This window comes from Caloenas nicobarica, chromosome 3 (assembly GCF_036013445.1).
Source record: "Caloenas nicobarica isolate bCalNic1 chromosome 3, bCalNic1.hap1, whole genome shotgun sequence".
Lineage (NCBI taxonomy): Eukaryota > Metazoa > Chordata > Aves > Columbiformes > Columbidae > Caloenas > Caloenas nicobarica.
Genome location: NC_088247.1, coordinates 52,438,055 through 52,453,125, shown reverse-complemented (window position 1 = coordinate 52,453,125; position 15,071 = coordinate 52,438,055). Strand labels below are relative to the sequence as shown.

At 37.9% G+C, this 15,071-nt stretch overlaps 1 protein-coding gene across 1 annotated transcript; it reads right to left on the bottom strand.

Annotated features, from left to right (window-relative positions):
• Positions 1–1,685: 1,685 nt before the first annotated feature.
• On the bottom strand, positions 1,686–10,985 carry LOC135986925 (nephrocan-like). Its single transcript, XM_065631480.1, has 3 exons — positions 10,797–10,985; positions 5,363–6,264; positions 1,686–2,133 (listed from the first exon to the last, which is right to left on the bottom strand). Exons 1-3 carry the CDS (start codon positions 10,983–10,985, stop codon positions 1,686–1,688), a joined length of 1,539 nt encoding a protein of 512 aa, XP_065487552.1.
• Positions 10,986–15,071: the final 4,086 nt, after the last annotated feature.

Here is a 15,071-nt window from a genome sequence, read left to right as displayed (position 1 = left end):
CTGTGTAACCTCACCTAGGTGTTCCTGCTCCGGCAGGGGGATTGGACTAGATGATCTTTTGAGGTCCCTTCCAATCCCTGACATTCTGTGATTCTGTGAAATACTTTAAGTGCTCTATTAAAAATATAATATTGAATGAAAAATTCTGTATCACAAAAAACATTTTTCTTGCTCAGAAAAGAACTGCTTCCTGGACTGCTAATACAGACCAACATTAGCCAGCAAAAAACACCACAGTCAAACCACTAGGTATGCTTGTGCTCTTCCATGAATATCTAGCTACCGAAAGTCTGAGTGGCTGATGATACGTTAAAAAGTTAAAATGTAAAGAAAAATGAAATTAACGTCTTTCTGTTCCAGTTGTACAGCTTCATGTGTAGGGTGCCTGGGAGACCCAAGTGTCAATTGCGTTTGCATAGGTGACATACCCAAATAGCTGCACTCTGACACCTGACAAAACAGCCTCTGCAAGGGTGAGTGTGAATGGGAACTCAGTTACTGAATGCCAACAGAAGATAAAGAATAATAGAAACTGTTTGCCTTGAAAAGTAATTTGCTGGTGTTATTACTCCTCAGTTATCAGCCAAGATTTATGAACTGCCAGGAAACCCCTTGGATTACTGTTTGTAAATCACTGGTATTAGTGGCCTCGATAATCCAATTTTGTTTGGTTTTCAAGCACTTTGGAAACTGCTTGATAAAATTTGTACATACATCAGAGCTGATGCGCATACCATTAAGTCCTTTTTTTTTTTTTTACGTGTGCAAAAGTCTGGAAGGTTCCTGCCAGCGAAGTGTGACACTTGCAGTGTGCACTCCCATGTGAAGTACACCTAACCCAAAAGTATGCATACAGCATCTCAAGCTATATTTGTAGACAATTAGCTGCTCAGCTACCAGAATAAACTCTTCCAAAAACTTTGCCTCACTTGATCTTATCCTAACATTTTCCAGAGGTAAAGATCTATTTCCTGAGAACCCCCCTTCTGTTTACAACGATAGAATTGACTCCAGTGGTTTTATTCCTCACTATTAATTAAATTTGGAACTAGTATCAAATTTAATTAACCAGGGCACTGATTCTTCTGTTTGTTGCATTTGCTGTGATGAAGATGAGCCTTCTGTGTTTTGCCTGGAGCTCAGCTGGTTTAGTCTAATGTCATTTAAAATAGTCTAAAGTAATTAAAAGAGGCAAATATTACTGGAAAACTGAAATTCATTTGTCAAAACCAAGAATCTCTGAACAGTTCTGAGAAATTGCCTACGTCAGTGTAACTCTCCATCTCGAACTGCACACCTGTGAGTTTAAATGTGTTGAATGCCAGACTCCTAGTAATAGTATCTTGCAGTATTGCAGGATTTTATTTATGGGTTTTTATGCAACTATAAGAATGCTCTACTGTACAAAGGTCCATACAGAGTTACAGACTGCTTTTCTAAGAGATGATTGTATTCTTGCTTCCCTCAAACTACATAGTACTAATGGCATAGAAACGCAATTTATTTTTTTTATGATTTTCAGTTTACAATGGCATCCTACTACAGCCCTTGTGTCATTAACTCTTATAGTACAAATCAAAGAGGAACAGTTAACGGCAGCCCAGCAAGCTGGTTGTCAGTAGAGATGCTGGTGGTAGAGGGCAGCTCTGGACAACGTTAAGGTTCACTATAGATTTACCGTGGGGTTAATCGACTTCATAATCATAGTAATCATCATCTGTGTTTACTCCAACACTGGAGGCCTCATGGGGTTTCATTTTCTTCCTGTCTTCTTTGCCTCTTTCCATGGAAGACAGATTATCTTCACACTGCTGCAGAATCTTTTTGGAAGACATCCAGCTTTCTCCCCGGCTTTCTGCTGGCGCCACGCACTGCCCTCCCCTGACATCAGTTCCTTTGGCCACCAGTGCTCTTCTGGTTCTGAGAAGATTACAGGTGCAGTTCCAAGGGTTTCCATCTAAATATAGATGACGAAGACGAGGTAAATACTCTAAGACTTTCTGATCCAAGGCAGATATCTTGTTGTTCCGTAAATTTAGAACCTGAAGCTGTTTCAAGTCCTTCAGCTCTTGTTCTCCAACATCCTCTATGTCATTTCCCTTTAGATCCAATCTAGCGAGGGTGTCTGGAAGTCTGAATAAAAATAAAACAACACAAAGATGTTATGTTAATCATATTGATTCTGTTTGTGTAAATGCAATCTTCCGCAAAAAATATGTGGTCCTGAAGTGTTCATATCTCTTTTTTTTTTGTTGTGGTGTTTTGGGGTTTTTTTTGGTTACAGGAATACTGTCTGTGGACACTTGAACTGTTTTCCCGAATTATTGCATTTCTGACCTGTACTGTGTTTGTGCAACTGAACTAAACAGCAATTTTAGTCCTACTGTACTATGAGGAAAGTTATATGTTCAATTGAGTGTCAAGCTTTAAAATGCATTTTGTACTCTTTACCGCCATAAGTATGCCAACAACCAAATTATAGCACAATGAAAGATCAAAAGTTTAGAGAAGAATGGCAATACTGCTCCTTCACGTACTTCAGTATATGATTTGTTTAAAAAGGTTTTTTAGTTCATAAAGAACTAGAATTTTTCTCCCATTTTGTTCTCCTGCTCCCATCAGATTCAAACACTAGTCATCACAGAAGTAGTCTGTAGGATCATAAGTCTGTGTGATCATTAAGAAATTAGCAACAGGGAAAACAGAAGGGCTCTTTGATGGTCTTTTAAAATAGTACTTTAGATAATTAGAACTGGTTACATTTCAAAAGAAAATAAAAAGCTGATAAACTCTGGATATGATACTAGACTGGCCAGTATAATTCTTATTTTCATACATCTTACAAATTTGTGTGATACAACTGTTTTATTTCAAAAGTCTTGCTCATTTATGATATTCTAATTTCCTCCTGCTCTAATTAGTGACAAATGCTTAACAAAAAGCCAGTTAACTGGCATGGAATATTTTTAATAAAATTAATTTCAAAGTACCTTAAAAATAATTTTACTATAGTAGTGTGCAATATGATGAGATTAAGAGTCATGGTTAAAGGTTTTAAGGAAACTTATTCACTATAACTCTCAGGAAAATTATAAATAATATTATTAAGAACTATTTAGAGTAGAACAGCACTATACTGTAACGCGTAAAGGTTGATATGACAGTTTATCTCAATGTAATGATAGGAGATACCTTTGACAATTACTAAGAGGCTACATTATGACCCTTAATGGCTGTTTTTTATGAAGCTGAGTTTGACCTCTTAGGCTGAAAGGTGGTTTCCATATTTGTGTAAATCTCACAACTTCAGTGGGACTATTTAAAGAGTAGGGCAGGTCTGTATTGTGCTGTATTTTTTTTTTGGTGGGGGTTGGAGAATTTTATGTGTTGATGTGGTGAGTTACTCCACAAAATTTGGTCTTAACAAATGCTTGTGACTGCAATAAATCTGTTTTGAAACCTAATCACAGGCGAATATTATAGTTGCCCAGTATGACACTGTAGTGTCAGAAGGGTACTTGGGTAAAACCCTGGTGCCCCTGACATCAAAGGCAATAGGACATCACCTGAGATATTTATCCAGACCAACTACAGTCTAAAGCCTGACCAGCAAGTCCTTAAACCTGTGAAGAGCCTTACTTTACTAGTAAGACTTAAGCTTTACGGCTGTGTTGTTGGACTTCAGCCTGCGTTGATCTTGAGAAAACGCTGACGCTGGAGAACGTGGTGAGTGATGCCGCTGCTGGCAGAACAGCCGTGCACACGCGGGAGCTGAGCACAGCAGCTGTACTGGGATGCAGCTGCTCCAGGGAGCATCATCAGACTCTTCCCTGCACTCTTAGCACTCCCTGCAAGATTTTATGGAGTATGGGCTCTTCTGTATGGTCCCTGGAAACACTCGGATTTGTTGTGGATTATTTTCTTCTCAGAAAAATTAAAAGAAACTTTCTTTCTCCTCATTCCTGCTGACTAACTGCTAAGACCCATTAACTGTGGCACATTAACTATATTTTTTCAGCTTTGGCATTGGTAACTGAGTTCTCAGGTAACTGTCAGAAGTAATACTTTTATTTCTCTATGTGCACATGTACCCAGTGATCAGCAAACAATTAAGTACATAAATTTTACATCTTGTCATTTTTCCCCTCTTTTATGTTTACAGCCTCCCCTTGAAATCTGTATTCATTGTTGAGTTGAAACCAGAAGTCCCCAATATCTCCTTAAAAGCTGTACTGCTTCAAGGCTAATAGAGAACTCTTTCCTGTTAATTCTCTTGACTACAGAGGTTGTAAAATAAGATGGATTAGACAATACTAAAGTAACTAGAAAGCATTAAACATTCCTGTCAAGCTAGACTGAAATCAAATATTTATACACCACTAAATCACTTTCTGCTTATAAAGCTGCTGCCAAATAGATTCAAATGCTAAAGGACCTGATGCTAAACGAATTGAAATTTTACTGCATTATTTATTTGGGCTAGTTAAACCTGTCCACAAGCCATAAAAATAAAATTTAATAGTGCAGTTGTGTTAAAGAAGTTGATGTTAATGGAATTACGTAGCTATTTTTATGCCATCTTATTGCACAGCTTTTTGAAATAATGAAATTGCTACTTTATATCAGACCAGACTCCATTTGGCCTAACATACCATCTCTGATAATGTCCAGGACCAACACTCAGATGAATGTGAGAGAACCTGTAAGCAGGTCATTAATGAACACAGTGTGCCCAAGGGATGTTTCTTCTCTGCTGCTTTGACTGGAATTTTGCTTATAGCCTGAAGCAGGAGAGCTTATGTGCATTCCAAATACTTTATAATGTGTAATTTAATGAAGTTGGGAATGCTAATATCCACTGAAAAAGCACATTCTTTTTGACCAGACTCAGCTTCTGAAATCTTAATGTTTTAACCATAATAAACTCAGTGTAGGTTGGTAGAAACATCAGCTTTAAAGTTGCTGTCTTTCCTTTTTATTGAATGCTCTATTAATTTTGTGTTATGGGAGAAGATAGATTTAAGCAGCAGTATAACTTCTCTGAAATCATTCTTTTATATTCTCCTAGCATGTTCCTCTTATTTGTGTGCTAATTAAACAAAGTAGTCTCACTGGTAGGGGAAGATGTGAAATGAGTAGATTCACTGGGGGCCACAGATCTAATGAAAACAGGTCTACTTCTATGCTGAGACTGCTAACGAGTGCTAATTAGTGCCAGTTCTGGCAGTGGGTTTATGGTATGGATAGCCTTCTACCATGACTTGGTCCAAATGCAAATTTATTTTCCAGTTTGGCCCTCATTCTTGTAATGTAATGAAGGAGAGGTGACACCTGGGAACCAGCTGCCCTCAGGTTCACTTGCCTCAGTGGAATAGAAATGAGGAGATTCTGTTCCAGCGCCAGATTGGAAAGCTGCACACACTGCTGAAGGGCTCCTGCCTCAAACGTGCTAACAGCGTTGTTGTCAAGAAACAAGTGCTTGAGGTCTTGCAGTCCTTGGAAGTCCTGCGCTGTCACCCTTTCAATCAGGTTGTTGCTGCAGTCGAGTTTCTGCAGCCTGCCGGGCAGCCGGAGTGGCAGCGTTTGGAGTTGGTTCTTAGAGAGCTCCAGTGTTGTTAAGTTAGGAAGAAGCTGGACACCATCTATTGATGTCAGCTGATTTTCTGACAAGAAGAACTCAGACAGGTTTTCTAGGTGTTTCATGTCTCTAAGTCTTATTGTTTTGAGTTGGTTTTTCTCTAATTTCAATGACAGCAAGGATTTAGGTAGGTCAAGAGGCACTTTTGTCAGAAAGTTGCCACTTAAACTAAGAAACTGTAGATTTTGGAAAAATGCAAAGAAGCTGGTTGGGAATGAGTTCAGTTTATTGCCAGCCATGCTCAGGTACTTCAGCCTAGGTAGCTTAAGTGGTGCAGACACAGATTCCATGTTGTTGCCATCCAGAGTCAGACTTTGTAAATTGCAAAGGGAAGAAAATGCACTCGGAGGCAGAGTCGCAATCAAGTTGTTCCGAATATCGAGTACCCTTAGTTTCATCAAACCTTCAAAATCAGATGCATGCAGAGTGTTGATAGAGTTATCAGCAAGTTTTAAAATTTCAAGGCTAGATGGGAGGAAGGCGGGTATTTGCTTTAGCTGATTTTTGTAGAGTTCCAGGGACTTCAAGGTGCTCAGAGCTTTAAAAGTGTTGTTTTCTATTGATTCTGTGCCACTGCATGACAGGACCAGCTCTTCAAGGGATGACATTCTCCTAAAGTCAGTAATCTTAAAGAGAAAAAAATTCATGTGATAGTATACCATCTGTTTATGGACCTCATTGCTGTTTACTTATAGATGCTCTGACGATTGCTAGTATATCTTGAGAAACTGTATCTTTAGAATGAGAAACTAAAATAAATGGTAATGATGGAGGTGTTACTATAAGTACCTGTGGTTTGCCAGTATTTACTTACATTTTTAGAACTTTGTTGTTTAAGTCTGGTTTTGAGCAAAAACACATATTTGAAGAAGGAGCATTCTTTTTATTTCTGCCTGGTGCATAGCCTAAGTAAAATGGAGAGCTAATATCACCAGTGGCAGAAATCCTTGCAGAGAGGAGGTGATTTTTACACATGCTCAATGGAGCTTGCTGGACCAGTTTTAAGTTCATCATACAGCCATTTTCATATATCAAAAGTATTGTCCCTGCAGCATCTATTTCCCAGAGGAAGTAACCATGGATATCATCACCTCTCCCTAAGTTTTGGCAGGAAACTAAAATTCAACACTTTAATTTCTTTCCTCCCTCCACTATCTCTCCTTTCCTTTGAAGTAAAAACCTCACACATTAAGATGACCAAACCAAAAGTGTCAGATTGGCTTGGTCTGAAAATCACCTCTATGGAACAGATTGCTTTTACAGGAGCTTAGTTTTCGTTAGTCGGTAATAAACAGATGCTTTGCGATGGTAAATGGAACTTAGATGTTGACTGTGACTGTAATATACAGAGGCATACTAATTGTTTCATTATTTTTCTGCTCATTGGAACCTGCTTGTTTACAAAGCTTGCCACCTTGTGTCTCAAGAAGCAAACTTAAGTGAATCTGGCAGTTCCCTCCAAGCTGAGATGTGAGGAAGCAAGTAATGAGGGTGAACCTGGGAGTTCTCTGAGCACACCAGGTGCTTAAACAGTTGTCCTCTGAAATTATCAGAGATGCTGCTCATTGGCCTAGGTGCTTGATTTTTAAAAATTCACTTGTATAGGAATCACAGAAAGCTCAGAGCAGGATGAGCAGCTGTTCCACGTGGGAGAGGTGGGAAGGAGTATCCTCATCTATTTTCTTTTCCCATGTCCAATAAACATCTCAATACAGATCTCAGAACTACTGCACCAGTAAGAGATGTTTAACGCTGGCAGTCTCCATGCTATTTACCTCAGGGCTTAGTAGCTACCAGCACGTTTTTCTCTCACTAGGAGACGCTATAAAGCATGTTCTACAGGAAGACCCCTCAGCCCAGTCAGGAACCTACACAGAAGGCAGTACAAGTCCTTTTTCAACACAGGTGCTGGGTAGTAATTTTGTTCTATGATCCTGATTGAATACATTTGTCTATCATACTTGCGTATGTAAAATCAGCTTATAAAGGCGACTCTTCAAAGATTCCTTCAAGCTTCATTTATTCAATTCTTGCATGGTTTGGGTTTTCTCTCTTTACCTTAGCTACAAACTCTGCATCTTAAGTTCTGTTAAAATTAGAGCCCACACAGCTGTGAAAGAGAAGGCAGATTTCATTTTGCTTTGGTATCCTTAGTTGTCACTAGCTTCTGATTACATTTATTCAGTCTTCTAAAGTAATTTCTGAGCAATGCAAGATTTGATGCAGTTACTGTGAAAGCATAGATATGGAAACTCTGTTGATGCAGGTTTCTCCATCAATAACACTTCGGTTCAATGAGGGAATGTACCTTCATAAAATAATTTATATTCTTAACAGTAAATAACAAAGCTGCCATTTTCTACTTTTTCTATAAATGCAGTTTTATAATATATATATATATTGCTATATTATATAGCAATTACAGAATAGCATGTTCAGTTTTGGCCATGATTAGGAGGCTAATCTTGCAAAACTTTATCATGAGAAGTCCCATAGGAATGAACTGCATTGCTCAAGAGCAGAAAAGCATAGTCATATGTACGTGATAGAACAGTTTTAAGGAAATTGAAGCAAATATGAATGTCCATAAGTTAAACATGTTTTCTCCTACAAGTTCAAAAGCAATGTTTCCTGTATTTCCTCAGCTGATTGCTGTATGTCTATAAGAGGCTTAATTTTCATCTTATTAAGTGATGTGAAGGTCAATGTACAGACATTCATTCTGTAATGTAGTTAGGCTTCTTAATGTGGATTATTATAATTCCTATTTTCTACCTATTTGGTATGCTTTGCCAGGCTGTTTTGAGACTTAAATATTTCTCCATGCTGTTACAAACCACCCAGTCTTTCTAACATGAATCAACACATATTTGAAAGTCTATCAGCTCTCTTTTTGCTATAAAGTGATGTTTTATTCTCTAACTGGGCTGTCTGTAGAATGATACTAATATTATTTTACATTTTAAAAAATAGATCTCCTGAAAATGGATCTAAGACACTGTTCCTTTAATATAAACATTTTAATCATTTTGCCATTTTTAATGACTTTTTAATTGCTTTTAGAATCGTTGTGAACTGGGATCTTTTATAAGCAGTTTCTTAAACCAGTTCCCTATTGTGGGGGGCAGATAAACAATTTTCTTTCAGCAGGTAAACCCGCGTGTATTAATATAGTTAGAAATAAACTAAATCTTCAAGTGAGAGTAAACAGATTATAGTTGGCCTTCAAATCAAGGAGGAGGCAGAAAGTTATTGAAAAAATGTGCTGAAAAGAATCTGGTTTTGTTATTATGAAGTCTGTTTATAACAAACCCCAGTCTGTAAAAATACCAAAAGCAAAATCCCAGGCAGTGTTTTCAGTGATGACCAGCCCTGTCAGAACAAATACAAATTTGATCTGGGTAAAAAAGATCTACTTTTTTTTTCTTGTTTTTTTCTCAAAACATATTGTATTTAACATACAAACATATCTTATTTTCCTTTTAATTTCTTTACAATTTTAAGAATAACCAATGCAAGGTAATGTCAAAAAGTAATTGGTGCTCAGTTTGAAACAAAATTTGTTTATTCTTCTGAGGCTTCTAATTGCCAAACCATACAGCATGAAGGGACTTAACTTCCTTTTGGTGCACAGTCACCAGTAGAAGTAAAGCACACTGATTGCTCAGCTGAATTAATGTGAAAGTGAAAAACTCTCTCCTTAGACGGTTTCAGGCACCATTTGTTCTGAACAGCCATAAAACATTTCTTGCACTACTCTGTTCACTTATATCCAACGTTTATAACAAACACCTGCCTTTTGCTCAAGTCAGAACCTAAGGCGACTTCACCAGTAACTGAGGAGTAGCTGACAGGTATGGGCAACTAGCCTAAGAAAGGAAAAATGGCTCTTCTTCCTTATCCTGGAAAGAAAATAATACCTTTTTAATTTTCCCACACAAAATGTATTTCCTAATGATTCCTTTGACAGACTTTTTGTTTAACTAGAGCACATCGATACAGCTAAGTCACACCAACAAACTTTGACTCTTGTAGGTAAGGGGGCTAAAACAAGAAAACCACATATATTATTAGTGACTAAAAGAGAAGTAAAATCTTTCTCAGAGTCAAGTTGTAAAATTACTGACTATTTGACAGTGTGCAACAAGTATCCCAGATCCTGCTCTAAGCTGCCTTTTAGCCCATTTCATTCAATGCTGAGAACAAAATCAAAGATGCATTTCAGAGCAGTTAAAGTTATATTCTTTGTAAGAGAACAAGCATACTTACGAGAAAACATACCTCTTTTGAATCAAACATTTCTTATTATTTGTCATAAATTGATACGCAGCAAGCACATACAATATAGGTAGTTGTGTTTCCCTTGTTTCTACCTATAGCAGTTAAATTTATTAAATAAATATATTTCAAGGTAGGAAACAGAGAAGCACCGCTCCAGACTGCAGTGCAAAATGAGCATAAACCGATCACAATAATGTGATCCAGTGATGCATCAAGAAACCCAGAATAAACTTTTTTAATAACACAAGTAGTTGGCAGCTTCAGTTAGAAGCTGCTGTGAGTCACTAGAGAGGCCCAGCATTGCTTTTAGGAACATCTCATGCTCTGCCTTGGACTCCAACAATGCATGAGCAAGTCCTGATTATTTACTCCCTCTGCCATTTCTAATAGCCCTTGTACCTGACACTTGCAACTCAAGAGGAGGAAAAGAACTTCACTTTCATTTGTTGAGGAAATTACTGTTGCTACAGAAAACCTTTCCATTTATTATGGAAAAATATTACATTGTATCAAAAGTAGTAAAAGCTTTTAAAAAGTTAAAAATAATTCTGGAAGTCAATGGTTATTTGGCCGTATTAAAAACAAGTCAACATTTGGCTGTTGGATGTAAATTACTGCTTTTTGAGTTGCATATAAAATATCACTGTGGCAGCACTGACTGGTGCTCAGAGACTTCAGGATAATGAAAACACAATACAAATATATTTACATATCTTTACAAAGCAAGTAGCAATAGAAGCAGATCTGGCACCATTTCAGCAGTTTTTAGGATGTGGAATAATCTTTGCCCTTCACTCGAAAGCCATCACCATTGGGGAAACACAGCTTTTGGTTACAGCACACTACAGAAAGTATTTTTACTGGATTTTTTTCCTACCTGGAGTTGTTTAATTTTGCTGTGGCTGATGTAGAGTCTCCTGGTGGTGGAAGGAATCTCTCTGGGGATCTCTGTAGCTCTGTAGCATTGCACTGACTGGGCAGGGTCACAGCTGCATCTTCTTGGGCAAATGGTACTTAGACCACTGTGAAAAGAAAGGAAGATGACTAAAAGGTAAGATAAATACATCTTCCAAAACAGGAGCTCTGAAATTGTCTCGGCAACATACAGCATAAATTAAGCACCAAAGTCCTTTTATACCATGAAATCTGATAAAAGGATATTATGACTGTGTATTTTATCCCAGTGAAAAAACAGCAAAAACAATACCATAATTTGCCTGGGTTAAAATGTTGGCAGGCATTACAAAGAGTGAGAAACTTAAACAGCGATAAGGTGCCTTTACATTTGTAGGTATGCGAAATTAGTGTTACTTATTACCTGACATCTAATCTGCAAACATCCATATTATCTCCAGTTTCCTAGTTTTGTTGAATGTGACACCACAGAATTAGTGGAGAAAAGATAAAGAGCTGTTTTATAGTGGGGCTGTAAAACCTTTGTATCTTCTGTGACCTGGTATTAGAAACAGTAAAAACACAACCGCAACAACACTGGAGATTTTTCACTCTTCCTCTTGCATTATTCAGAACCCCCCAAAAAACCCAAACCCAGGCAGCTATTATTTTCAAGCTAAAACTTTCTATTCACTTTCTGAGTGTCTGTGATACAGCTGAGTGCTGCTGGGTGGTACAGATTTTTTAAAGACTGGACAAAAATCTAAGTTACCTGTGTTTGTGTAATTCACATAAACCAAAGTTTAATTATTCTTGTCTTTGAAAATTACAAAAGTGAAGCACTTGAAAGCATTTAGTATAAATCAAGAGGTAGATGATCAAGAAGACCTATTTAACCCCTGACAGATGGAGAACTCTAAAGTTTCCCCCAGAGTTTTCTCTCTACTTACTAGTGCTTCTCTCATGCATCTATTAGCTGTGCCAGCCAGAGATGTAAAGTTCAGTTTGTGATTATTTTAGGAAATTAACTTGCTATGCATTCTTTTTTCTTTGTACTCAGCAATTTACAATGTACAAAGCTGTGTACATAGGAAACCTTTGTATCATCATACTGATCCGCTTTGCACTGTTACCTGTTTTCTTCCATCCTCTCCATCGTATTTTCAGTAGTAGCTAATCCTATTCCTTGAATTCAGAACCGGGCCAGTTATTTTTCTAAGCAGAAGACGATGTGAAGCTGATTTGACAAATGGATAACAGAACTGGGGACTGTCCTCAATGGCAATGCCTATTGGATGCAGCTGGGTTTACACTGGACAGTTGCCGTATTCCCTCCTGGAGATCCTTCTGTCTCCATAATCGTACAGAACTGCAACCCAGCATCTGCTAAACTAAACAGCAAGAGCAGAAACCTTTTCCTAAAACAACCTGTCAAACTGGCATGTTTAACAAGTTCTGCAGAAAAGTCCTGCCGGACTTATGCCAGAGTGATCAACTGAACAAAAATGAGTGAGTGAGCAGGATTAGGAATGGTGCTTTTAAAACAAATATTTTAATGTGTCTTGATGTAGGGCTTGGTACTTGGTTTGTGGTTTGGCTTTTATTTATTTATTTATTTTTCCTAAAATAATCAAAGTACTCAGACAAAGTGTAAAATCTTTCTGCATACCAACAGCTACTAGTGGTATGTATCAGCATGCCCTGGAACAGTCGTTGATCCTGTTTTTCCACTGACTTGAGTTTAAATGCTGAGGTCACTAAGACAATAATGCTCAGGATCTTATGTAGGCATTTGTGTTCCTCAAAAATGTCATCAAAAAGCAAATGCTCTTCGGTCAAGGATGGTAAAAAGAAATGAAGATAACACCCTATAGTTTGCAGTTGAGAGCTCTAGAGTACTGCAGTGTCAGTCGGAGAATCCCTTTACATAAGAACCGTATATTGCATCCTTCCCTATTGTGTAAATTGTAAGCCACTCAGCTGATGTTAGAATGCACAGCTGTAGTTACAAGGTAACGCCACAGTAAGGTGCAATGTTCTTGGCTCTTTACATTTTTGAATATCTATTCCCTCGGTCTTTTCAAACTAATGAAGAGAAACTTTACCGGTTTAATAGTTCATTTATGTGACATTAACAACAAAGATTTAAATCATGAATGATCCTATGTATCCATTAATTCCTGGTATATGTCTGCTTTCAGAAGCCAGGTATTTTAAAGTGATAGCTATGATCCTATTAAATCTGTTCTGTACAATTTCTGACATGCCTCCACCAGAGCTGATGCCTTTGTTTTTGCACAAAACTACGACCTGTGGGTTTTTTATTGATTCTAGAACTTGTGGCAAACAAACCGACAAAGAGTCATGGGACTGTATGAGTGTAAGCCTAGCAGGAAATATGAGCTATGCAAAAGAAAAAAAAAAAAAAGTGAATAAACATTCCAGAATCTCTGTTGTGGAAGCAGCACTGCTGGCCCATGAGTTGCACAGGTTTGCAGGGGGATGTTAAGAACGTCAAGCACTGCTGGCCATTTCCTGCCAGCAGCTTTTATGTAAACTCTCCACACCTTTCGATGGGGATTCCTGTACGGGACTAATGGCCTGATGTTCTCCTCTGTCAGAAATTTCTCTGTCAGAAATAACAAATGACTGAACAATAGCACCCATAAACTGCCCGTGCAAGAAGTCCCAGGGACATTCTATACAGTGTGTGCTTTAACCAAAGGTAAACAGTTCAGATCAAAACCTGCTAAACCCGAAGTCTTGTTGGACTCTTTTGTGTTGTTGGCATTTAATAAGGACATTGGTTATAGAGTATCATGGCAAAGTAGTAAAATACATTGGACAAATTTGGATAAAAAGAAAGCTTGAGATGATCCAAGTTAGAAGATCGTTCAGGATTGCTGCTTTGAGTTCAGATCTGAAGAAGAGCTCATAAAGTACTGGGAAGTTTGGTGGGTTTTTTTCAAATATATCAGTTAGTATAATAAAAATATTATCTTTTTTGTACAAGCCTTGCCTCACACAAGATTTCAGCATCTACAGTACTGGTGTTCAGGCCTTTTCTTTCTTTACCAAAGTCAGAGGTTTGACAAAAGCACACATATGTTTGTCAAGAGATAATTTTTTTAACCTAAGTTACATTTAGAAAATCACATAAAAGATGGCATTAAAATGGGAAGAATGAGCCTGAAAAACTCTAGTTATGGAGCATTTAGAAATGTCTGAGTTAAGACAGCCCATAAAACCTCAAGGTGGATCCTTTGTCGGGTACATGATGGCACAGACCACACAAGGGAAGATGCAGTCTTATCACAAAAGACATGGAGAAACTGAGCTCTTGGACTGGACGTGTCCCTTGACCATGGGAAGGAGAAATTGCAGGAAAAGACCAGCTCAGGGCCTACAGGGCATGGATAGGAGCTTGGTCCCTGAGGGATGTCAGAAACACAGACAGTTTGGCAACTAGGAGCTGCTAAGTGATGGCGTATGCTCTGAAGGATCCTTGGCATATTTAGCTGCCATATGCTATCAAGTGCCTGTCACTGAGTACGTGTGAATTTATAGCTATTTTTTGCTGGAGGTTTTTAACTTGGATTTGGACCAGTTTTTCATAGGGACAACAAATGGCATTTGTCTGCTGCAAAGGTTACCTCCAATCAAGCACTTATCTCCAGAGAGGATCGGGCTGCTAAGGGAAAAAATCATAACATTGTTTTTAAAAACACTATGCTTTCCTTAATCATCTGGTGAAATAATCTGAACTGCTTTACAGAAAAGTTTCTCAAACAAAGAGCCTCAGAGGGTTACACTGAATCAAGAATGTCAACCTAGATGCATTCTAGGCAAATTAATTATCTCTAATTAATATAAGGATTATAGATTTATCAAAAGCGATTTTGTATTTCATTCTTACAAAATAAAACTGCAAGTAGAGTTTCACAATCAGGGGCCTGTCTGAAAACGATGTCTCAATCTTCTTCATATGCCAAAAATTTTGTGGAAACATTTTTTATCCACTTTCATAGTATGTGGAAAACGCACTTTCTGACTCCACGCCAGGTCATCTTCATACACTGGAAACAGCTGCTGGATGACTTAAACGAGAAATTTTTTCCACACAATAAGTAAAGTAGGTTTCCTTTTCTTCTTCGGCAATGCCTACATAGAGAAGATGAAAGCAATAACCCCTCAGGAATTTCTCACATTTCACCTGTCTGTGGCACGTTTGCATTCCAGAGGAACTAGCACAGTGAAA